The sequence below is a fragment of the Cataglyphis hispanica genome, chromosome 3 (assembly GCF_021464435.1).
Source record: "Cataglyphis hispanica isolate Lineage 1 chromosome 3, ULB_Chis1_1.0, whole genome shotgun sequence".
In the NCBI taxonomy this organism is placed as follows: Eukaryota; Metazoa; Arthropoda; class Insecta; order Hymenoptera; family Formicidae; genus Cataglyphis; species Cataglyphis hispanica.
Genome location: NC_065956.1, coordinates 10,515,712 through 10,542,348, shown reverse-complemented (window position 1 = coordinate 10,542,348; position 26,637 = coordinate 10,515,712). Strand labels below are relative to the sequence as shown.

Genomic DNA, 26,637 nt, shown 5'->3' with positions numbered 1-26,637 from the left:
GATGACTGTATACGGGCGTGATAGGATGAAATCGAAAGCGCGGCACGTTTCCACGCGCGATCGCGAGGCCCGCTATTAATAGCATACTGCGACGTTATTATCACGTCGATGAACGTCGCCGCGACAACTCGGATAGAAAGAGGCAGAGAGAGAGAGAGAAAGAGAGAGAGAGAGAGAGAGACAATCGCGCGAATCTTCGTCGTCTTTACGCCTCGAGTATCTTCATCTCCGGGGAGAAAGAGAGAGAGAGAGAGAGAGAGAGAGAGAGAGAGAACTCCACTCGCGCATTATCGATTACTTACCTCGGAAGATTGTGTCGTGTAAGACCACGAACAGACATGCCCTCGGCAAATTAAATTCTCGATTGTTCCGCGATTCAGCAAGCTAGGTATTATTGGGCGGCTGAAGAAGTGAACGTAATTTACAATTGAACCGCTTTATAACAGTCTTGAGCAAATTTGCCTTGGAAAGCTATGCGCACGGTTGACGCACACCTACGCCCTCTCCCCTCCTCTCCCCCTCCCACCCATCCAACTTACGTTATTATTCAAAGTATATCCATTTTTTTCAATGCTATACTCCTTTTTTTTTTACGCGAGAGAGACGTCTTGCAAACTTTTCTTATTAGTTATTGCAGAATTGATATAAAGTTATAAGATAGAATAATGAAAACTTGTAATAACTTATTTAGGATTGCACATTTCCCTCCTCTTATCATGATATTGAATAATTAATGTATACTTAGTGCGGTCGCTCGAAGGTTAATTAATGCTGAAAACGGTGATGGTGATGGAAGGTGATGTGAAAGGAGCGGTCGAGTGAGATTGTGATCGTTCTGTAATTGAAAAAGGCCATTGGTTATTTTTTCAAGTTATTTTTTAATAATTTCGATAAAAAATGATACAAATCGAATACTTAATAACAATGTAATAATGTTATAAGATATTATAAACAAGATTACTAAATACAAATGTACAGTTGGTATTTAAAGTTAGTCGTTTTCTTTCTGCTTTCCTTCAATTATGTATATATGCTGAAAAGAAAACTTAAAAGCTAGAATATATAACTTAGATGCGCATCTCTTACACGAATATATTCCTTTTACCATAAAAACGGCGGAGCTTCACGATGCTCCGGCTAAAGAACGTGCAGTATATCAGAGATGTATATAAACAGAAAGTAAGCAAAAATTGACAATCTTCGACGGAAACAAGTTTTTCCGTCATGCGTAACGTACGTGTAATCGATGCTAAGGAGAAAAAGAAACGAAAACGATTAAGCGACGCAACAAAACGACGCAATGATTGGAATCGCGATAATTAAAAAAGAGGGGAGGAAAAACAAAAAAAAATTAAAAGAAAATTCTGAAGACTCTTTCCTTCCCATAATCGCGAAAAAGTTAAATGAACCGACCGGTTATTGCGAGAGATACAAGTCCATGTAAAAATATCGTGAAAAATTTACGGCATCTTTTTCTTCGAAAGCGTTACCTCTTTTTTTCCCTTCTTTCGATATATTGACTCCTCGACATGAAAAATAGACATCTCGATTTGAGATCAGGGCTTTCAACGCGTTAAGTATCTCGATAAAAATGATTTCTATCTTGCTTTCGTAGCTAATCGCTCGCCTTCGCGGAATATTGCACTTTGATGTACCCCCTCCTTTTCTCTCTCTCTCTCGCGAGAAGCTGCACTTTTATTTGATAGCTCATTCTTTTTTTTTTTTTTCTTTTCTACTCGGAAACAACGACAGCGTAGCATCGAGGAAAATAATTTGCACCTGTTTTTTTCTTTTTCTTTTTACGGGCGAAAGAAAATTTACAAAAGCTCCCTCATTCTTGATACATATCGACACAAGCGATTACACGCGACAAACGCCTAAGGTACACGAATGCATTATCCCACCAATATTAAAGATATTACACGTTAACCGTAAATAATGGCTCTGAATAAACCTTATTACGTACACCAAATGTAACTTTAGCCCAATCGAAGCGCAATCTCGAAATATCAAAAAACCTCTCCTCCTCCCGCGACGATCTCAATTAGACATATATACACGCTAAGAATTTGTTAGAAACTACTACACACCTATTTGTCGAGTCGTTCATACATATATATATATATATATATATATATATATATATATATATATATATATATATATACACTAATACATGCGTGCGCATTGGTTGGCGTTCAAATCATCGTAATTTCAATAAAAGATTATTTTATATTTTATATTGAAATATTAATCTTTATAATCTTAATTTGTGTGTGATTATTTGAAATTAAGAGTAAAGTTAAAATTTGTCTAAATTAACTCTTAGACAAATTATAAACTCTAAATCAAATATTTTTTTTTAGAGATAAGATTTACGGATAATAATTACTAATAATTGTTTATTACTGGAACTTTGAAAATTCGCGGACGATTCGAATGCCCGCGAATGCGCGCGCGCGCGCTTAAGTTTATTTGTTACTCGATGAAGATTTTTGTAAAAATTGAAAAATCCTAATCGTAACACATGGAGGTGCGTGTTGTCGGTGCGACTTCGAGTCCGCCGAGATGCATGTATCACGGCTTACGATTTATTTGAGCAGTAATTTGTAACGGGAGAACGTGCACGTGTGCATCCCCCTCTTTCTAGGGGCGTCCCTCTAACATTTACACGTGGAACGCGACATTTGTGTGTTACGCAACGATTATTAGAGATCGGACGGTAAAAAACAAAACAAAAAAAAAAAATTGGCGATCCTCCAAGTCGTATCGACGACATTAAGAATAGAAGGCGATTGCGGTGCGAAGAAGGCAAGAAAATCCAATCGCAATTAAGAAGCGCGATTTCTTAATACAGTTTCATATATTTTTATGACAGTGTGTCCCATAAGAGTATACTCAAGTTTTACTGGTTTTTCAATCTTAATTTTTATAAATCACTCTATGAAAATAATTGAATTCAAATATGGATCGATGAGTTTTGTGAATGTTTTTTTTTTTGCAAAGCACTATCCCGTACGAAGTGATCGTATAACGCAAATTGCGCTTGAAGAGGGAAATGAAGAAAAACTTGAGCGATGAGAATTTGTGATGGAAGCACTCTAAATCTGAATTTCCCACGTTCTCGCCGCTAATGCGTGCGCTTTCGGCGCGAGACGGGAGAAATGCGAGAAACTCTTGACAACATTCCAATAAATCTACGGGAGAGCAAAACACACACGCCGGCATCGTCTTGCATTCTTCGCCGCAAATCTTTTTTCCCGTCTCTTTTAACATACAACTACGTATCTCATTCCATATATTTTGTAACTCGTTCATTAATTTCCTTTCTCTTTTTTCTTTTTCTTTTTTTTGGTCGCTTTTGCATATTATATATCCATCGATTTAGATATATGTATATCTCACTGTTGTACTCGCATACGAAATTCCCGCTCCTGTCCGTCGAGCGGACACACTTCCTTGTCTCTATCGCTAAGCGCTTGCAAAATTACGATCACAACAGATGCGTATATGGAGGAAAAAGAGCTTGAACTGGTGAATAAAAATCTATATAGCGCCGGCCATTAATTTGCGAACGCTTATAAAAACTTGATAAAATTTCGAATCGACAAGAAAAAACGATGAAACATGTAAGCCGGTTCTCTTCATATGCCAAACAATTTTTTTCATCAACAACATGAATACGAATATTAATTCGTACCAGAAAAAAAGCTACACAATGTACCGTGTAGATCTCTCTTTTTCTTTCCATCTCTTTAATTTGTATAACTACCTAAAAATCGGAATGTTGTGTCTTCTTTTATTCCTCGTGTACCCTATTATATTAACGATAGCAATTTATTTTATTCAAATTATTATCAAGTTTTTATTAATGTCACTGCAAATATTTCCATTCTGTGTCCAAGTGAATTCGATAGAAACTCGTAAGAATGGCTCTAGGTCCAAATACGCACTCGTCATAATCGCGGCCTACGAGAAAGAGAGAGAGGTCGAGCATCTCGCGCACACGCGTGCGAACTATGACCCAGCTAACGTATATATGGAGATGCGCGTTTACGTACTTATCGTCGATCTCTATCCGCGCGAACAATAGCTTTCACGAAGCTACGAAGCGAATTGCGAAGGCGGATTAAACGTTAAAAGGTGGCTCGCGTTCTGTTGGGCCGGTTTCGAAGTCTCGCGCGCTCTTTCTCGCTCTGTTTGTACAAGTGCCCTTCGTCATCGTCGTCGTCGTCGTCGTCGTCGTGTGCGCTCAACTGCAAATTACTCGAGTAATTTATGGTATCTCTGAATTCATATCCCCTCGCCACGATAGTTTTCTACCGCCTTCGGATGCCAAACCTAATGCTCCAAGCTTCAGCAGACCTCTTATACTCGGAAGATTAAAGATATTCGTTACTATCTTAAACTTGAATAAATTTGAAACGCGATCACGCGTATATTTATGACACTCTCAAAAGATATCTAAGTCGATAATCATGACGTTGCGATGCAATACGTCAATATTATATTCGTTGCTATCCTTATCAAAAATGCTCGAATTCGATGTTTGACACGATGAAACAATTTATTTATTAATTATGGAAATATATTTTTCAAAACGCGAGAGTATATCGTGCGAGTATCGTTGATAGTTTTCTCTTGCATTAGCGCCATGTGTCGCGATTATTTGTGCGATTACGAATATTGAACGAACGTGGCATTACGCGGCTTGATATGTAGCGCTGTTTCGCGAAGAAGCGTTTTCGTACAAATTTTAGAATCGACACAGCCTGCTTTTCTACTACGTGAAAGATTATATTCGCTCCTATTCTCTCCTCTCTACAATAACGGCTCTCTCTCCATTTCTTTTTTTTTTTCCCCCTCGCCTTTCTCCACCTTCAAATCTACCGATTTCGATCTCTGCTCGTCTCGCATAATCTATGTAAATCCAATCACTCTAAGTTTCTTGTGTGAGACGTGCTCTAGTAAGGAGACGAGAATTTCGGAGCAATTCGCATCGTAGTAATACTTATTGCGCTTTCATGTAAATAGCTATCAACACTAACATTATATTTTGTTCCTCTTGGCCCTGTGATTTTTGTACGAGAGTTTCCAGACCGGAGTGATAGGCACTGTGTTTCCTTTGTATCTTATTTTTCTTTTTATCCGATTCTTCCTTTTTTAGTCCCTTTCCCTTCCCTTTTCCCAGACGCACTATTCGTCCTTCGCCGAAAATAATGAGCCTTCGCCCTCGACTGTTTCCCGATCACAAAAAAAAAAAAGAAAAAAAAAACGAAAACGTTTATTGCGACACGCATTAATTGGCCTAGCGTGACAAAAAAAAAGAAGGAAAAAAAAGAGAAAAGAAAGAAGATAAACAGAAAATTTGCGAGCGCAAAAATTCGAGCAACTCATCTCATCACAATTAAAAACTATTTGCCGTTTTATTCTTTTTTTCCCGTAAATTTCAAGGATCGATCGTACTCTATAAGGATCATACGTCGCGTCTAACAATAAGCCGCTCGTTCGTCCTTTCGCTCCGATCAAGGAGGCGTTCGCCGAGTCCTCTTTTGCTCAATCGCAGTTGGCGGTAGCACAAGTACGAGTAATAATAGTATCAATAATAATAGTAATAGCATTGGTAATAATAATAATAATAATAATGTGACGATAAAATCGCGTATAATTACAATAAAAGTAATAATATTAATAATATTAATAATTAAACAAAACAATGTTAATATATACGAATAGTAATAATAATAAAGGCATATAGATGTACTATATGTCGGAAACATAGCATAATAAAACTTAGAGAAAAATAAAAAAAGAAACGGTTGTGGTAGTGAACTCGCTGGTATCGGTGCGACTATCGCTAATCACCGTTCACGAACAATCGTCGGAAATTAACCGCTACACGAACGTAAATGTAAAGGAGACTATGAGATCAAATGTTTGATATATCGATAACCGCGCGCTCTCTCGCGCGCCCAAGCGTGGCTCGCTCGCTCGCTCGATCGCCGCCCGATGCCGTCGCTGAATCTTAACCGCTGGATTCAACGTCGATCGTACAAGCGATCGATCGGAGAAACGCTCGCGTGTTATCTTCCATGTACATGTATATGTGCGTGCGTGCGTGTGTGTATGTGTGTACGAAGTGTACGTGCTCGTTCCCGTCCTCGACCGAAGCGATCGCGCTTTCCTCCCTCAAACTTACCTTCGTCGCGAGCACTCATTTTCTTTTCTTTTTTTATCTCAAATCTCAGGGATGCGCACAATTGAAGAAGGATACGAAAAAGTAGTGAAGCTGCCCGCGACAAAAAGATAGCTTCGCAAAAAGTCTTCTCCAAAGCATGACGATCCGAAGGAAATATTCTTTGATGCCAGGGATATATCTCGAAGATACATCTACTGTGAATATTCTGAGCAAATTCTGAAAATATCTCGAGAATATTTTGTCACTTCGCGTCACGCACGTCAATTCGACAAGATTTACGTACGATCGATCGTCACACTAGGCGTTCCATCTCGTTTTATCTCGTTCTATTAGTTTGCTCCTAACCGACGACAAGTTGTTCCTTTCACGAGGGAGTTTCTTCATGATCGTTTTTGCCGATCGCTTCGCCGCTCCTCGCGGGAGGACAAAGCGATTATCATCGACGTAGCGATATCTCGCGCATTATTCACTTTTCAACATCTATATCATTATTTCAATATACATATTTTATGTATATATATATACACATAAGTAGTAGTAATAATAGTAGCAACGCACAAGTGTTATACCGATCAACATTCTTTCCACATTCATTCCATTTTGCGTCAAAATACGATTTTATGGTTTTTTCGAGGGTATCCAGGATCGTTTACAATAATCAAGTAGTTTTTTTTTCGTTTCCACTCCTGATCTATCATGCCGCGTGACGAGAGTAATGCCACACTTTGCTTTATATATATATCAGCAGAAATAAATACAAATTAAAAAAATAAAATAAAATTGAAACTTTCTTTAAATATAAATTAAAACTCTATTTTCACATCGTCCCAACTTAGTAAAATGCAAAAAGTTCGTACTCAATATAATAATAAAAGCATAAAGAAGCGCAAAAACGCAAATATAAATCTTTCCACTTATTCGAAAACAATCCGAAAAATGTACCCAACCTTTGCATCTTAACGCTAATCCTGATCCATTTCCAATCTCTTTAATTTAAATTAAATATACTAGTTACTGTTTTTTATTATATTTAATTTAATCGTAATTTTAATTGTTAATTCTGCTTTTTAATGTTTCTATATGCTATACAATTTTACAATTTTGTAAATTCTAACGAATTTAGAAAGAACGCCGACGTCACGCATAATGCGCGCGCGTTACGCACCATTGCTGGAAATTGTGTGTGTTTATACTCTCTCTCTCTTACATACATATTTCGAATATATATTATATTCTACTAAATACGCATTTTTCTCGGTATATACAACAAAAAATGGGCAGTTGCGGGTCGCGCGGAAACGAGGAACCGTGAAAACGAAAACTTACTTTCCCCCCAACTTTCTTTTCGATTCATGTTCGATCCGCGCGACCCCCCAATCGCCCACCCACGGTCTTACCGATATTTATATATATATATATATATATATATATATATATATATATATATATCTTCATACAAAAGTATACTACAATACATGTACAAAAAAAAAACATCTGGATCTCGAAAATATCACTCATCGTGGCTGTCGTTCGTTTTTGTTTTTTTTTTTTTTCCTTTTTTTTCAACGACCAATAATCGATTCTTTGCCAAGTAAAAACTTTGCCAATCTTGCGCTGTACTGATATTGAAAATACGAAAAGAGCCAATGCAAACATCTAATACCAGCTTTAAATATCTAAAAATTTAATATTGGCGGACTAGTTCGTAAAAAAAGTTCAGCACTGACAAGCATCAAATCTCTGAGATGTTGCAATCATGGCGTTGAAAGAGTGTTCGCAAAACAAAGATATCTATTAAATTGAAATATGCGCGTTGACTATCTCTCTTCCGGTCCTATACATAGCGAGATAATGAAGAGAATCCTAAATATTTTCCAGAAATTTTTCCAAGAAAGTAAAGAATGATGAAACGAGGCCATGTAATGGCCTATCTTTTGAATTTATCTTAATGGCTTATACATGCTAATTATCATTCTACGAATATCTCGCTATCCGAAAAGATTATACGGTCGAAGTTAACCGTAACCCAAACGATCATATCTCTTTCTCCTCGAAGAGACATCCCGACTCAATATAATGATCGGTCTCGCAAACACTCACCTGCATTAAATACAAAAGCGACACGAAAACCACGAGGCGCGTCAATTCGAGAAAAAAATTGTGGAGGCGTACATTTTCGAAGAGCAATATCTTCTCGAGCGCAAAGTACAAAAGACGAAGACACGCGATGGCGAATGACGTTACATTCGATCGAAAATCGAGCATGTGTGATTTGCGTAGAAGAAAAAAAGCTCGACGAATGCAATAATCGCGATAACGCGCGTTATCGTGTCCTCGCCAACACGTTCAGCCGAGAACTTCGAATCGATTGGTACGCGAGATGCTCGCGGAGCATCGCGAAAACTTCTCTTCCTCTTCACGGAGAAGACTCGCGTCCATCTTGAGGACAGGAACCCGCGCGGTTGACAAATACATTAACAATTATCCTCCGTGAAAAAAGCATTGCATACAAACCGAAGATGAATAACGACGTCCATTCCTTATCTGTTACTCTTTTCTCTTTCTTTTGATTTTTCAAAAGCTTGGCGAGGTCCAATCGTCACTATGATTGAGAAGTATGGCCATGATGTCAGATGTGCTAGACGTGAAATCTACGTCCTTCATGTCCTCCATCTCCTCCATGCTCGTCGTCAAATCAGCCAGTTCGGACAGGTCGTCGGACAGTTCGGCGTTGTTTATCAATTCTTCGAGTTTGACCGGGCAACCAATGTTGCTAAAATCGTCGGTGAGCAAAGAGTCATCGGCAAGAAGGGCTCCCGTAGTGCCAGTCGTCGTAGTCGTAGGGATGGACGACATGACGGGCGATTGCGACGTAAGTAACGCCGCGTTGGACGGAACGGCCGCGTCCATTAGCATAGATTGCGACCACGTCCTGAACGGACTCGTTTCCCGCTTCATACCGAAAATCGTCTCCTTCAGCTTCTCTTCCTTGATGTGGAAATTCGTCGCCGACTGCCGAATGCTACAAGTCGAGTTCGCGCGGCAATATCCGCGATTGTTCGTTCGCATCACCGATGTTATGTCCGGCAAAACATTCTTGCTGGCGAAATCGTTTGTGTTATCAATTTCCACTTTAGGTTCCTGCTTGATCTTGACAGGAATGACATTGTAGAGTGCTTGGACCGTGGGAGCAGACTCTGAGGAGTAGTTATCGTCGTAGAAAGTGGCGGATTCGGGTGAATCCGGGGTATCGCAGGTCGGGCTGGTGGGCACTTTAGCGGTCACTATGGGTGGCGCCGAAGTGTAATCCACATCAGAGTGCAATGTATTACGCGGTGTCTCCAGAGTCTCCAAGGTCAATCGGACTTGCTTAGAGTTCAACCTGGATACTGGTTTGCCGCTCGGCAAAGTCTGCAGCCTCTTCATCGGCTTCTTCAAGGTCTGCTGCTGGGTATTATTGTTATTGTTATCGTTCCTCGTTCTGGTAGCGTGACTAGCGGCAGGTGCCGCTGATGGCGGCGACATTGGAGAGGTGGCCACGTATGAAGTATGCACCATCGGGCTGTTCGATGGCGTTGATAATGACGACGATGATGATGGTGACGGAGATGGTGATGGCGAGGACGATGCCGATGGCGATGGCGACGATAGCGGCAATGACGTTGATAATGACGTTGATAATGACGTTGATTTCCGCGGTCTCTTTCTCTCCTTTGTCTTGGAGACTTCCGCGGGTTTCGAGGTCTTCTTCCTAGGTCGGTACTTGTAGTTTGGATATTGTTTTTGATGAAGCTGCCTCAACCGCTCGGCCTCGTCTCTGAATGGCTGCCTAGCCTCCTCCGATAACAGCTTCCATTTCTTCCCTAATTTCTTGCTGATCTCGGCATTATGCATATCCGGCTGTACCTCGCAGATTTTTCTGCGTTCCATTTGTGACCAGACCATGAATGCGTTCATAGGCCTTTTGATCCGGTTCGGATTGTTTTTCTTAGTCTGCAACAAGAGAAACAAGAAAAGGGCGTTTATTAATTTTTTTTAAATTCTAATATTTCAATTATATAACATTTTTAGTTAGAAAGAAGTTCTTACATTTAACATATTTTAAAATTACGTCAATAATCAATAATTTTCTATGATTACTATAAGTCAATATTTGTTAAGTCTTACAACGATATGCCGTAATAAATAGTTAAGAGCTATTTTAAATAAAGACCAAAGGATTTCCCTGGAATTTAAAATATTGCCATCGAAAGAGAATCCCGAGAGTCATATCGATATCCATCTATTTAAATCGACATCTAATCACAGATTATTCTCATTCCATCGAATTGACCGCGATCACTAGACAACCACCCGGAATCGAACGATCACATTCGACATTAAATATAGGATACGACGAATACAGGTCCGAGTTTTTTTACTTTTTTGTGGCTGACGCATCGTGATAGACTCGATGGGGAGAGAGCGCCTATGTGTATGAAAAAGAGAAAAAAGAAAAAAAGAACGAACGTACAAAACGAAGGTAAAACGAATGGAGAGACACGAGACACCTGTAATAAAGCGAGCGGCTGCTCCCGTTTCGGCAGTAATTTCTGACATTACGCTACAAAGTGAGCGCGACACGGAAAAGACTCCTCGTCGTCCGTCACGGAATCGGGGGCCCCGGTTCGGCTGTGCATGCGTGCATATACGCATGTGTGTGTGCCTGCGTATCGACACGTTATTCACAATTAGCCCGCAGCTGACGGAAGCGGGTGACCAAGGCCGAGCTCTCGAGACAGACTCCGCATCTCAACTCGCTATACGGTGGTGGCCTTCGCGAACTTGACGGAGAGGCGAGCGATGTATGCGTGCGTATGCGCACCGCTCCGGGGGCTATATGCGCGTCTCGTTTCGCCGTAGATACGCATATACGTACACGTGAGCGCATACATGAAGAAACACACATGAGTTTCTATGCGTGAAAAACCGCGTAAAGACCGTATCACGTTAATCTATCGTACCGAGGACTCCTATCCGGATCATGATTGCGTTGCGCACGCAGATTGGGAGAGAGAACGGATCGAACGAGGAGCTTCAAATCTCGATTCGCCGGAATTTTCACCTCGATTTTTTTTCTCGATCTTTGCTCGCTTCTATGCATTCACGCATACAATGACTTCATTCTGCAATTTTTAACTCTCAACGTACGTATGTAATACGATCTTGAGAAGAACATGCCGAAGGGATTCTTTCGTTCTTCGAAAGACCATACTATGAGAGAAACATCACAATATAATGTTTAATTTTAAAAATGTCGCCAGTAAATAAATTAATAAACGAGTGTTTATACGACCAAACTGGCAATTTAAAATTTGATCATGACTTCGATTGGTCAGCGCCTGATATTCTACATAACGAAAAACATGTAAGAAAGAGAGAAATAGCTGAAATGTTTTTTATTAAAAAATTTGACAACACTATTAATTCCCAAAAAGATACAGAGAATTTAAACAACATATACGATAAATTAATAAAGGTCGTTTAGTTGATCTCAGTATTCCAAACATAGTGGTTGACACAATGTCAGTTTGACATTTCGATTTTTCTCTTTCTACTTTTTAATTATAACGTAAGTTGCTTAATCCTATTTTTTTCTTTGTAACATGACTATCATTATTTATTGTATTGTAATTTTAGTTTCACTTGATAAGGACCAAAACCATATGGTCGAAACGTCGTGATATAATAATCAAACGATAAATTGCCAGTTTGGTCGTATAAACACTTGTTTATCACAATATAATTTTATTCTCGACACTGTTCATCAGAGTATATCGTAATAGGATAGCTAATTTTAAATATCTCAAACGGAAAGGAAGATCTGAGAAAGTATTATCTCTATTACGTCAAACATAATTTTTTTTTTTTAAATTAGAATCAAAAGACAAAGAGGAGATGAAAAGCATTTGTCTTTCAATGTTTAATTTTATTCTTAGATAATTTTTGACATCTCTTCTCTTTACCATCATTGAATTATTCAAGATAATAATTTAAAAAATAGAGAGAGAGAGAGAGAGAAAACAAGAAACGTCTCCTTTTGGTTCGACATTTTTTACAGAACGTCGTAAGAAACATTCGCGTAACTACATCTCGTTCCTCGAAACGTTGATTGAAAAACACTGATAGCTGATCGCGCGATCAACATACGGAATGACAATCGCGTCCCTCGGTGGATTCGTCGATACGGCGCTCTTCCGCGATCGTGATCGCCGAGGAAGAGGGGAAAGAGGAGGTAGACGATAGAGAATCATAGATCAAACACGACTCGCCGGCGCGCGACGTGCGTTATCGCTGAGAAAGGAAGAGGAAGAGGAAAAGCCGCCGCGTATTGTCCTTTTTGGTCGCACGCGACGCCGTCCGTAGTCGCGAATCGCGCGAGAAAGGGAGAGAGAGAGAGAGAGAGAGAAAGAGAGAGAAAGAGAGAGCAAAGTCACGGGGCACGTGTGTGCAATAGTATACGCACACACGCACTAGTCAGTGACGGGGCCCGCGGACTCAAGGATCGTTCGTCGGTGACGCACAAACGACGAGTCGCTCTTGTAAATCACCTCGCCGCTTCCTAGTCGCGCGGCCGTGAAACACGGAATTGTCATTTGTGCCGCGAAACGTGAGAAAGGTTTCAAATGGTTCGGGCCGCTCTCCTCTGTCGGTTTCACAGCCGATTCAGACACTTCTCTGTTCACTAATAGGCGCATTCGGTGCGCACAATGATATTTCTCTAGCTGAGACTGAGATGAGGATAAGATAAATTGAAATAACTTTCAAAAATGTCGAGAATGGGGAAAATAATCTTTAAATCTTATAATATAAAAATTATAAATTTTATTTACAACTTAAAACATTAGAAATAAAAACTCTATAAAACTTATATAGGCATAATGTTGTTATATATAATGTATTTTAAATATCTATTTTTTTATGTTGTTATCTCTGATTTAGCGATTGGCGTAATTATATCTTTCGATGATATACATACATATATATATAAATATATATATATACATATATATCATCAATGAATAGACATCAATCTTTATGATAAATATATATACGTTGCTATCGAGAAATATCGCAGTGCTTTATTTACCTCACTCTGTCACAATTACCCTAATTGACCGTATAAATATCTAGATGATAATCTCTAATTGGTTAAATGATTAAATGACCGATAACTATATGGCTGAACGATCAACTGTCCGATCATCGAGGATGATTATTTTGACCAGACGGATTACACGCCGTCTCGGCCGCGGCTCTTTCGCGCTCGCGATCCGATTTATATAACACCCGATAGAGAAAGATGAACCTGCGGCACGTCTCGCGCAATATCTGGCGCAACACATTGTGTACATATATATATATATATATATATCGAGGCGGCCCCGATCGTTTTTGACGAGCTACACGCCGCAAAAATGAGATATCGTCGAGCAGGCGGCGCGCGATCGACCTAATGGATTCTCTCTCTCTCCTTTCGAGAAACCGGCCCCGAATCTGGGGGCCTTAAAAAAAAGCCCGAGCCGCCAAGGTGGAGGCGAAGTGGTTGCGAAGCCCCCCGGGGTCTCCGGCCACCACTGGCGGAGCCCCGATAAATCATTATCTTTGCCGACCGGCTTTTACCTGCGACCCGTGAAAATCGCACGGACACGAAACCGCCAAATCGAGCGTGACTGTTGCTCGCGAGAGGATTGTGTCGAAAGTATGGTTTCCAAGGGGGATGCGATGAGGTGAGTGGGGCCCACCTGTATATTTGGTTGTAGTTTACGCAGCTTCGCCATATGTTTCGCTCCCATCACATAAAAGCGGTGGAAAATGGTTTATGGACGGCTTTTATTAGAGAAACCCGAATCCATCGCCTGCATTTACATTACCTGGACTTTGAATTTTTAAGGGCCAGAACCTTCTATCTATAATCTCATGCTCACATACACTCGTTTATGGTATTGAAAAAATAATTTCCAAGGATCTTGGTTTTTTTTGTCAAATTGTGAAATACAACGCGCGAGCAGTTACGTCCTTCTTCGAACAAGAAAGATCTAGAATCATTAAATTATAGTATATATATATATATATATATGTAATATTTAGCGAAAAATTCGAGCATCTTGCGAAATTTCAACGCGAGTATATCGTGTACGACATAACGATATAACGATATCATAACGATATCGAGGATAAAGATATACCGGTTCTTGCGAAAGAGAGAGGGCTCGCCCTCCTCCCCCCCCCTCCCTCCCTCTCGGGTGTCGGCTAATTTCCCAGGCCGTCTCGGTCCGCGGACTTTCCACGAAAGAGCCAGACCTTGATGCGTCGTCCGTTGTTGATGCGCCGGACCGGTGCGCGTTACGCAACGCGTAATTATCGAAACGCAACAAAAAAAGAGACGAGGCCCCCCTCCTCCTCCCTCCTCGTCGTCGACGAAGAAGAAATCGCGCGCGAACGCAAGGGCATCGCATTCTGATCTGCTCGCGATTTGCGTTGCTTATTAGACAGCGGTGTATGTTAATGCGACTAACGCCGTGTGTACGCGGCGGCGTGCATTATACTTTCAGATCGTCGGACGGTCGACGTACCGCGGGAGATTGCGGCAGAGGAGATCGCTGAGAGAGGCTGAATGTAGGTTACGAAAAGGAGAGCCGTCTCCTCAACCTCCTCTCCGAGATTCGCATCCCGCGAATTTATATTCAGCGCGATCTCCCGTTAGACGCAAATTCAAATTGCGAGAGTCGCGGGATCTTGATGTTAACGCATTGTTAGTGCGCGTAGTATAGGGAGAGCGGAGGGATTCGAGAGAATCTGACAACTTGATTTACAAGAGTGCTAATAAGATTAATAAATCTAGTACCCTCTATTGCGTTAATATAAAAGATAATACCTTTTATGCCTAGTGAAAGATAAATTGTAGGTGCAGCGTCATATATAGACAGATGTAGGCAAATAGAAGAGAGAGGGCTCGCCCCCCCCCTCCCCTCCCCTCCCCTCTCCACTCGTAGAAGAGTAACTATGGTAAAAGTATAGGTAATCAATGGTAAATGTAATAAAAAAAAACAGGCAAGCAAAAATTTCAAATTCAGGGTTTTTGGGCAAACAATTAAAGTGAAGGAAAACATAAAAATATATGATATGTACGATAGTGAAAAAAGAAGGAAGAAAAAAAGAGAAAAATTATGTAATTTTTAAATAAAAATATATAGTACTTTCTTTCATCACTAATTATTTCATAAAATTTCAGCGGTTGTTACAATTTTCTTGTTTTAATAATTTTTAATAATACAGATTTTCCGTGTAGATTTTTAATTGCATTCGAAAATTTAAACGCATGAAACAAGTAAACATATGCCAGGAAATTTTTATTGACGAAGACAAATTAAATTATCCAATAATAGCCCCACAACTGCTGATTCTGTATTTACATAACATTTTAAATTAATACATGGAACAGCCAATTAACGAAAATCGGGACATATGCGGGGAGTTGCCGACGAAATAAGATTTCAGCAGCGAAGAAGGCTCGTCGATTGCTCGCGTACATAAAACGGAAACCGGTACGTACATACGAAGATCAAGAACGGTAGTACGAGAAAAAAAAAGAAGAAGAGGCGACGGCGTGTGCCCCAAAAGTAATTTCGTGACGCCCGGTCATTATTTACGAGTATCTCTCTATCTCACTCTCTCTATCTCTTTCACTCTTGTCTTCTCATGTTGCTGCCGCTGTTGCTGGCCTGCCGCCTCCACTATTCGATCGGCGCTCAATGCGCGATGGCCGCGTTTTCTCGACGCAGCTGTCCTTGGACAACCCGCGCCCTACTCGCTACCGATTGCACCTCTATCGTTATCCTCCTCGCATATCGATTCTTTGCCTGCCGTCTGTATTTAGAGCCTAGATAAATCGTCGTCCGTCCTCCCCCTTCGCTGCCCTTGCAGAGTATCTCCGCACCTGCGTGCTCATGCGCTCTCGTTTGACAATTATAATTACGTAAACAGCGTCAGGATAATATTACATTAATTAGCGAATTTCTAGAGATTCAAGAAATTTTCTATCTTGCAGCCAATCAGTATGTTTAAAAAAAGTTTGTCGTATGACAAATGTAACATTAACTTTATCCTAAACCGTCATGTCAGCTCGGTCAAGTTTTAAGCGAAAAACTTGTGGATGCTGCCACAAATATATATCACGCCAAAATCGAACTTATATATGGATTACTTTTTAATCATCTAAATTTTTTTTAAATTTGAATCATTAAACGCGTTTCCAGTTGTAATCATTTCCCTGCACACAAGTATATATTTAATGTATTGTTTCGGTCGTGTGAAAGATAAAAATCTTCCTAGAACAAAAATAATTGTACGGAGTTATTCTCCGAAAAGTGATACTTCTAATTATAATATTAATTATAATGCATTTATAATATTTTTCATTGATACTTTACAACTTCAAAAATTAATTAAAGCCACAAAAAATAATTCCTAAATGATAAATATAAAAATTTAATAAATTTTAAATTATAGTTGAAATTAATGTGAACTTTAGAGCGGAGTTCATTTCAGTGCTTCTTCGTTAAAGCCGCTCGTAACTGTCCATCGACCTGATGTTCCATTCGTGTGAGATGCGTCACATCCGTGTCGTCGTTTACGAAACATCGGATGTTACCGCCTGGTAACACCGCGAAACGATCATAGCGACGGGCGATTTGGTAAAATCGTCTGATAACGGATCCTCCGGAGCCTCCTTTCGTTATCGGTCTCTCCTCCCTTTCTTTTTTTTTTTATCTATCGTCGCGTCGTGTCGGACGCCCGTCATAGTGATTCATCCAGCTCGCGCGAATGCGATCATGGCACTTATAAAATACACAACGATATATCTGTGCCTGGCACTCTTAAGTGTTTTTTAAGCACGAGTCTTAAGCATCGAGTCTTAAGCGTAGCGTTATATTTTGGTTTAAAATCATGTGTAAATCTTCTTCAAGTCCTTATATTTGAATGAAATTATCAAACTAATTTCTACATTAATTTTTATGCTAATTTCAATGATAAATATTATAATTTGATTAAATCATGCCAGTTGACTTTAAAAATGCGAAATAGAAAACAACATTAGTCCATTAGATAAAGTATCGACATAGCAGTTTCTTCTGCATAAATTTGATTTTACTAATGCGATGTTAAGATAAATTTTTTTTTTTTTTCACGCATATAAAGACAATTTTTCGAGACGCGAGATTCCGGGCTCCCTCATTCCTTCATTAATGTTACGATCTCGTCAATGCAAAACTCAATAGAGCGGTTTTTACATCTCCCAAAACGAGATACGGTGTTTCGATGTAAGGAAGAAAAAAAACTATTGGCCTCCAACAAAGAGTTAAAATCAATTCTCTGCAAACAGCACCGTACATTTGGTCCAGCAACCGTTCGTCGCGGCGAACGTACTTTCGTTTGACCTTCGCCGGCACAATTTACCGCTATGAATCTGTCAACGCGACCTTGCAATAGACATTAATCTCGCCCGATCGACCGTAGAGGCCCGGAGAGAACGCTAAAAGCATTTTTTTTATCGTGTCTCTCTCTCTCTCTCGCGGCGACACACGAATCGCTTTTTTCGCGCCATAGAAATCTCTCGTAACATCTCGCTTAAGAACTCGCGAACGTTATTTCCGGGTGGGGAATCAATCGCACTGTTGTTTTGCCTCGTCGCTTTTTACGAGGTACCTAGATAGAGACGACATTGTGCACCCGATACGGCAATGTCATTGTGATTAGATCGATAGATAAAGAGCAGAACGATAGGCAAATAACCGATAACGTCAAAGACCTCATTTTATCACGCATTGCAGACTCGTACGCCGCGCTGTTATTATTATTGTACAAATTTTGTAAACACGAATACGTACATTACGGAAAAAAAAAGATATTAAAGCAAACATTTCTTTTATCTTACAAATGTATCGTTACTTCTCGCAAACGATGATGACATTATTGAAAATAAATTTAGGTACACACGTAAATTTGAACAGATCTATATATGTCTGACGCATTTAGCGTCACGATATTGTACTTAAAGATGTTGCATATACGGATTCCGTTTACTACAATATAATGTATAACGCCCTGCACGTTTGCAAAACGCACGATTATATTTACATTTGATCTTTGAAACGCGGCGATCGTCGCGAGATAATCCCGCTTTATATTCACATAACCGTAACAATAACTCGCACCACCCAAGTAGAAATCTCAGTCTTCTTATCAGGATCTTCCTACGGCGCCACCGTAACTCCAATCTTTACGGCCCATTTTATGCATACTCGACAAAAGACGTAACTGTTTCTCGTTCGCCGACGCGCGACCGCTTTTCCGCTTTTCTCTATCCGTCCTACGTCATATAATACTGTACAGACTCTGACAATGAACCAACTTGCGCTCAACGCTATCGTCGTGCTTATCGTGTTCTGTATCGCCGCCCGCTTAAGCAAAATACCAAGTATTGTAATTATAACGTAACGTGACTCGCGCGGACTCGCACGCGTAACTTTCGAGGAGCGAAATCGGCGACGGGCTTCTCATCCCGCCATTTCACTGTCGCTTTTGTAATACCGTTACACCGGTTAGCACGGTGTTACGGCATCGTCGATGGTTTCACCGTCGCGGTTAATAATTCGGTAGATAATCTAATGATCAGCGATTAAAGGCTAGTATGCGTGATAATTTCTTTTCCCTTCGTATTTACATGCACTTGCGAGTCTAAGAAACCTCCCCGTATGTTGGTGGAGAGAATTTTTCACGAAACAATTTTCAGTTCAAGTTTTTCTCTTTGTCTTAAAAAGTATAAATTTATTTTGATTTGTATTAATCCTAAGAAAACAAAACCAAATTAATAAAAATATATTGCCGAAACTAAAATACTCATTTTTCATGAATTATGAAGTTTTGCGGTCTCAATGCGTTTAAAAATAATTTTGTAGAATAAAATTTAAAAGAAATAATGTAAAAAAATAATTTTCCACAGTTTATCTTTTAATCGCAATATTTAAATTGCTAAAATTAAGCATATCGATATATTTAAATATCCATATTATAAGCCACGCCAGAGCCGACACACAGATGCTCAGTTTTCTTAATTGCACGATAACAAGATCGCGTTTAATATCGATGAGAATTGGAAAATTTGCTTGAACATGACGCGAGAACGTGCACGTAGTGCGCACAGATCACAATAATCATTTTCGTAAATAGAATAATCGTGCGAAAGAATGTAAAATGTCACGTTCACGCGTACGGGGCAAAGTAACCCGTCGACTTGCCTTCTCCGCGATGCAATGACGCAGCGCGGCTTCATCGAGCCGACAATCAGCTGAGTACGGGATATTGGTAATTGCCACGATAATTGTTCACGATAAAACACGGATCTTTCTCTCGCAGCCGCCGCCGCCGCCGTATGCACCGGATGCGCTTCCCAGAACGTCGTGCGACTTATCCCGCGCCGCGCGTTATCACGCGAGCTTTCTATGAAAGCGAGCCGGGAGTGAAAGAAGCCGAGGCCGCGTATCCGCTCGAAGGTTTTTACTCTCGATAGCATGAACGCAACACGTCGAGGGAACGCGTCTCTCGATTAAAATTACGCTACGCTTGTTTACGTAATTACAGCGGAGTGCATTAAGAGACGTTATCTACCGTGTTTGCCAACATTACTTAATCGCTTGCGAGTTGCAATGTCTTTTTAAACGTGTGAGTAGATATAAAGATATGACGACAATAACCACCTAAGTATCGTGGAGTTTGTTAATGTAATTCACGTAATGCAAAAGATTGACACTTGTCCGATATACAAGTACAGATTTTTCTCTTCGAATGGATGGAGGATAGTGACTTGTCTTGTCTAGTGCAGGAATTAACTCAATGTCAACATAGAAGATGAGAAACAGACGGCCAGCGGTAAATTCTAACGAAACACAACGTCATGCGAATAGTTGGCAGCACGCGTTCGACTTCGAAATCGTCGTTAACATCGGTGCACGCTTCTTTCTAGTAGAAAGGCTCGCGTATACCGCCAAGGCTACAGGTAATCGGGATAATTTGATGGGATTGTACCTATCAGAAGAGGAGGAAGAGGAGGAGGAGGAGGCGGAACGATGGCTGGAGAGAAGAAGGGAGGCGAGGGAGGCCATAGAGGCCGAAAACAGTCAAAGAGAAGTTCAGAGGGCCAATTTACCGGACGAGATTAAGCCCGCGAGAAAAAGAAATTGGAATCGAGACGAAAATTACGGATCTCACGTTCCCCGTCCAGTCCTTTTTTCGTCCTTTCCGCGCCGCGCCCTAATACACACATACACACACACACACATATACGCAAATAGTTTATTTCCGAAGCGACGTAAATCAAAGATCGGAAAATAAATTCCATATTAGAGAAATAAAAATGTGTATATAATTGTATATTCTCGACTAAAAATCCCGTATTGTGAAATACTTTTAGTTTCACGTAGAAATGATTAAGCAGAAATTATTATAATACTTTTACTAACAATAAGTAGACAGCACACATGTATAAATATTAAGTATTCCAAAAATCTTAACTTGTATCGATGAATTTGTGATGTCAAGATATTATATGAAATCCTACACTCTCTCTCCCACTCCCCTTTGCGCTTTTCAATCGCGTATTCCGGACGAGTATTTATGACTCACATGTTGCGGTTTCTCGAGAGACGGATGTAGCAGAGATTTGATAACACGTAATGCGAAGTTACGGAATATCAAAAGAAATTAAAATGGCTAACGTAATTGCAACACGATCAAATCGAAATAGTCATCGAATCAAGTAAGAACACAGATATATAAAAATTTTATATTTCTTCGAAAAAGTGTGATTCAATGCATTATATATATATATATATATATATATATATATATATATATATAAAATTTTGCATTATATAATTTATAAAATTTATTTAACAACCATTTAATAAAAACTATCTTTTTCCAACTCACCTTTATTTTTATTTTTCTCATATTGTCTAATATTTATTTATCTGTATTGAGCAAATATTAAAATGTTGATAATACCGGATTAATTTATTTTTTCAATATTTTGTAATTTGATATATATTTTTTAAAAATATTTCTTAATTTTGTATCTTTTCATATTTTGTAAATTTAAAAATGTATATTTATATCCGTATCTCTTAGTATTCATGAATTATTTAAAGAAATCTTCTCGATGATTCGTGGATGATAAATAGAAGAACCATATTCCTAATTGGATATTGATCGTCTAAATAAACGACCGTATTGCATCGTCGAATTACAGCGTCTCGAACGATTCCAATGCGGCGGCAAGAATCGTGCGTGCGAAATCAAAAATCACGACGATGACGCGATCGATCGATTATTCCGCACCGCGAACCGATACTCGAGAGTACCGGGAAATGTTATTTCCCCGGAGCGATACAAAATACACAACCGTGTATAGGACTACCTGGTCGGCCCAAACTCTAGAATTAGAGAGACCCGAGTCATTAAAATCCCGAAGGATAACTGACCGTTCGAAAGATTCGAGGCCAGGACTTAGAAAAATGTTGGCCAGATCTGTGTGTGCCACCAAGCAATTATGTTACGGGGGAGGAATATCCGGCCCATATATCGGTCTCTTGATGCGGGGAGCCGAGGTCTGGAAATATCTACGAATTTTCACGCGAGCCATATGGCACTCTCTTTAGCCGCTGCTCACAACGAAACACGCAGCACACGCACAGCGCACACATATTTCGCACACACGCTCGTCGAATGCACGGGTCTAAAGTAGGGATATAACGCTACATGGGTCTGAAGAGCAGAAGGCATACTCAAATTATATCCGACGACCCTTTTCTTTGATGTTTTCGAAACCGCCCTTTCTCCCGGGACCTTCCAGGAAAAATTCTCTATGAGAGATTACGTTAAATCCGAATAACACATTTCTAGCGTAAAAAGATTGAAAGGATTAAGAGCCTATACTTTCCGATTTTATACAACACCAATTTCTTGCCGTTTATATTTCTAGTGCCTAGCAATATATATTTGATTTATATAACGGCTCTAAGAATTTTAAAAATAATGAATAATGAATTTTATTGAATATAAGTGTAGAAACTCTCATTCTCGGCGGCAACCGCAACAGAACGATAATAAATACACTCCTATATTTGGAACGACTGATTTCTTTTGGTCAAAGACGTTGCCGCAAACTTCGCCGATCGATATATAAGCATGAAATGAAATGGAAAAAAAAAACACTATGACGTAGAAGAGTCCCGCAAACAAACAACGCATTGACAGTATTTTGCGTTTCGTGTCCAACGAGTTATCTCAACATACTATCGTATGCCTCATCAAGATATAGAAGTCTTTTCGACAAGTCCAATAATGCATTGAATCATTGCCAGATGAATTGAACTGAGGAGCGGAACTTTCCTCATGGTTGTTCCACTTTAAGATTACGTTTTACGTCTATATTTTTCCACGTCATACTTAAATGTCTTTTTAATTTTTTCAAAATAGATTATAAGATAAAAAAACTAGCATATTAAAATATACAAAAATTAAATAATTTCTTCATTCATCTGTTTTATATAAATAATAATGATCATTACAAAAATTGATAAATTAATGGCGAGCTTTCGTTAGGAATGGCTTAATGCACGATCTAGTAGAAACCACGAAGGATGTTTTCAATTATCGCGAAGAAAAGACACGAAATTGCCCTGTGAATAAACGTGTGATGTTTCGAGAAATCGCGCCTGTCATTTCCAGCTGTGTAACCAACGCGATCGTCTATCATAAATTCATAAAAGTCGCATCGATGAATACGAAAGAGAATACGCGTGAAGCAATAAATTTCGTTAACGCTAGAGATTTATACACTTCGCGCCACGCGCGCAGATAAGAATATAGTTTATGATCCGTTTTTATAAGTATACGTTTTTTTTCCATATTATCAATAGTATCAGTAATGCTTCTTTTTGCACTATAATAATACTCTCGTTATGGTAAAATCATATTTCTCGTTTATTGAAACTGGGGAAAGTGCTCTTTCAGAATGTTAATCTGACTTAAGGAAGACGTCGATGTATTTGTGCAGTAGTATTCGAATCTGTGCTGGAAGTTTCGAAATTTTTACCTGCGCCGCTTTCAAAATAAACAGCTTAACCCTCGTCATGCGAATATTGACGTCATTCAAACTCGCACGACCATAATAATGTATACACTTTTCTCTTCAATTAATATTTACTGAAAATTTTCTTTAGAAAAATAGAAATCGATAGGTATAAAAAGAATTTATCGGATCGAACGTTTCAACCGACAAACTTATTCCACGAAATGAAACTCTATAATATGGATCCGCTATACGCTGGTCGGTTGTCAGGCGATCCGCCGTCTAAGGATTAATTTAATAGCCGACTCGAACAGGCCGTATCGAAGCAATTTCTGTCTAATGTCAAATGATTTTTATCTCGATTCCTATAATCGTAATTCTCTTTCTCATAGCTACCTCGACACGTCCGCGGATAATAAGAGATGTAACTATCGCAATGTTAATTTTACGGTGTATAAAATATATCAAATTTTTATCCTAATATTGACAACGCGACCTTAGTTGGTAAAAAAAAAATACTTAAAAAATATTTTAGGCCAAAATTTGCTCGCTTTTTTCAATCTAAGATGTGGCTGGTGTCCGTTTGAAAGAAAATATCGTGTCGAAGAACTTCCGAGGGCTAAATGTAGAGCCATAAAAATAATAAAGATGATAAAAAATGTGTCTTGATATTATTCCTCTCAAATGGATACTAGCTATGATAAATAAAATGTAACACAAAGTGTCTGTTCAAATTTTGGAAGAAATCCCGAGTATTCTTTGATTTTTCAAGCATTTTCGTTCAAATTTTCAGATAAAATTATAGTTTAAAAAATATACAAATTTAATGTAAATTTATTTACTTTATAAATTTCTTAATGTTTCCCTATTACACAATGGCGAGAGAAAAATTTAACAGCAAAACTGAATCGTTGGCTTAAAAAAATAGAGCAAAAGCAATATTTTCAAGGTGACAAAATTTCGATAAAAATTCCTAAAAAATTTCAGGAGATTCTTTCTCGTGATTTTTTTCAAGTATATATGAAATAAAATTCTAATTACTTCTAAGTACTTACCTGAGTCGCATCTGAATAAGGCGTCGGCGAGTTTTGATCAACCAGTAAAGATCCAAATACGATGGGTATCCCCGAATTTGAGGGACTATCCTGCTGTGTTGGCACCATTTTCGGGCACGTGCACTTCACTTCAATTAAATTACAAATCTGATGAAATCGACGACTCGCATCACAATCCGCACGCTTCGCCAGCGAACGTGAAGACTACTCTTGTTTATCCTCGATCGCTTGTCGATCACACTGCGTCGCAGGCGGATTTCCTTTATCGACGTACTTTCGTACGTCGGAATAAATCCGATATCTCGCTGCGGCGAGAAATATTTTAACACAACTCGAAAACGGGTGCTCGTTTTTCCAGATAAAACTTTAGATCCGTATCTAAACAGTTACTTTGCTTATATATCGACTGTCAGGCGAAAATTACAAGGAAGGGCAGTACACGATGCTTCTCTCGTGAACGCGACTCGACTGTGGATGATGAACAGTGCGCGATTCAGCGCGTAGCTATTGCTCCGATCACTGCGTAGAACGCCTCTTCGCTTGCGGATCTTGTCCGAAAACGGGAGACGCGACGGCACGTATTCCGCATCCACGTGCTCGCAGAGCAATGACGTGATTGCGGTGCGTGTCAATCGTATTCTTCTATCGCTCACATCAAGCGTATACTCTTTTTCCCGGCTCGTTCCTCGATACCGGATATCGATGACGTGCACGCGCGTTTAGACTTAGACGTTAGACGATCCTCTCACAGTCGCTCGTCGATCACGAATTGACATCCTCGCCCGTTTGGGTAACGAAATATCTCGGATACTCCACGAGCGCTCATGTGCTACTGACTAAAACGTGCAGCTCCCTGACTCTATAGAGATAGAGCGCTCAGCTGTGAGTAGTATCCCCACTTTTACTGCGAACGCAACGCGCAGACCAATCTGCGTCTGCCTGTCATCCCCACCCGCTCCACTTCATCTGCCACGGCTCGTTCGCCGCTTACGTTACGCTCACTCTGCCGCGGTGCGCCGCGCCGTACGCACGTATTTACAAGAATACGTTGTTTATTTGCTTGTGCGTATTCTTAAACTCAATTGCTAATCGACCACTGTCAGTGTCAAATAATGTCGTATCGTAGCTTTCCATCTTCGACATCACATTGCTATCTACATTTTCTATCTTTTTATCTTTCCTTCCTTTTCCCAGTGAATCCTATTTTTATGAAAGGCGATATTCAATAATAAGAAAAAAAAAATATAATCCTTAACATTTGGATATATATATGGATATATAAAATTATATTATATTAAATATAAATATAAGTATTAAATTGTTATTAATATTTATATTTTTAAACTAAAAGGACATTTATTATACATAAATACAACCCCGGAACAAAATTCTCTAATTTAATTTATAAAATTCAAGCCGGTTAAAATAAAAACTTCTCTTAAAGGAAAAAAAAAGAACAGTCAGTACACGAGGGTTACTGCCTGATGTCCTTGTATCTTCTCGCGATTAGTTTAATCCTGTGCAACTTGGTGCGACCGCGAAGTCGCGTTATACCGGTTTGGGTACTTGGATGCCATGCCTGCGGGGGCGTAAAAACATGCGAAATTAAGAGATTACGATCAGCGTGGCGTACACTTTCTCATATGATGAGCTTTTGAATGCGTCCTTACGTATGCCAGATAATATATCTTGAGATGGCGTGTGTTGCGGAGAAGAAATTTGAATCGTAAACCGTTAATTTAATTCCAGTACAGCTTAAAATGACTTCCAAATAACATGTAAATAACGTTTCTTTCAATCATTTTCTTCGTTGATCTGTATTCTTGTCGACTTGAGAATCAATCCATATATTTATAAAAATAAATATATTAAGACAAAGTCAAACTTCAATCTAATTATTTCAGTTTATAAATCTCACGATTAGATAAGCGTCACAAGCACTACGGATTGCGTAATAAAATGTGTATACAGACTAATTGATATAATTAAATTTTAACGAAGAGAAAAATTTAACATTTTCTTCCCAAAAGGGAATAATGTGCGTTGAAATGTTTATTGAATAAATACATAGATATATATGTATACATAGATATATATATATATATAGATATATATCTATACATCAATCATAATATGGAAGAGAAACAGAGAGAGAGAGAGAGAGAGAGAGAGAGAGAGAGAGAGAGAGAGAGAGAAAATCTTTTATCTCA

At 39.2% G+C, this 26,637-nt stretch overlaps 1 protein-coding gene across 2 annotated transcripts; it reads right to left on the bottom strand.

The window, feature by feature from the left end:
• Window positions 1-735: 735 nt before the first annotated feature.
• On the bottom strand, window positions 736-25,275 carry LOC126859254 (uncharacterized). 2 transcript variants are annotated; one of them, XR_007688779.1, is made up of 3 exons: window positions 24,428-25,275; window positions 8,714-10,192; window positions 736-835 (listed from the first exon to the last, which is right to left on the bottom strand). XR_007688779.1 is itself a non-coding variant. In XM_050610340.1 (2 exons), exons 1-2 carry the CDS (start codon window positions 24,533-24,535, stop codon window positions 8,774-8,776), a joined length of 1,527 nt encoding a protein of 508 aa, XP_050466297.1. In that variant the 5' UTR covers window positions 24,536-25,275; the 3' UTR covers window positions 7,678-8,773. The 2 variants fall into 2 exon arrangements, 1 of the variants encoding a protein (XP_050466297.1); XM_050610340.1 differs by lacking the exon at window positions 736-835 and having other exon boundaries at window positions 7,678-10,192.
• Window positions 25,276-26,637: the final 1,362 nt, after the last annotated feature.

Coding starts and splice junctions, on each gene's coding strand:
- LOC126859254 (XM_050610340.1), bottom strand. CDS start 24,535: ATGGTGCCAACACAGCAGGATAGTCCCTCAAATTCGGGGATACCCATC. Junction 10,193..24,427: donor CTTATTCAGATGCGACTCAG/GTAAGTACTTAG, acceptor CTCTTGTTGCAG/ACTAAGAAAAACAATCCGAA.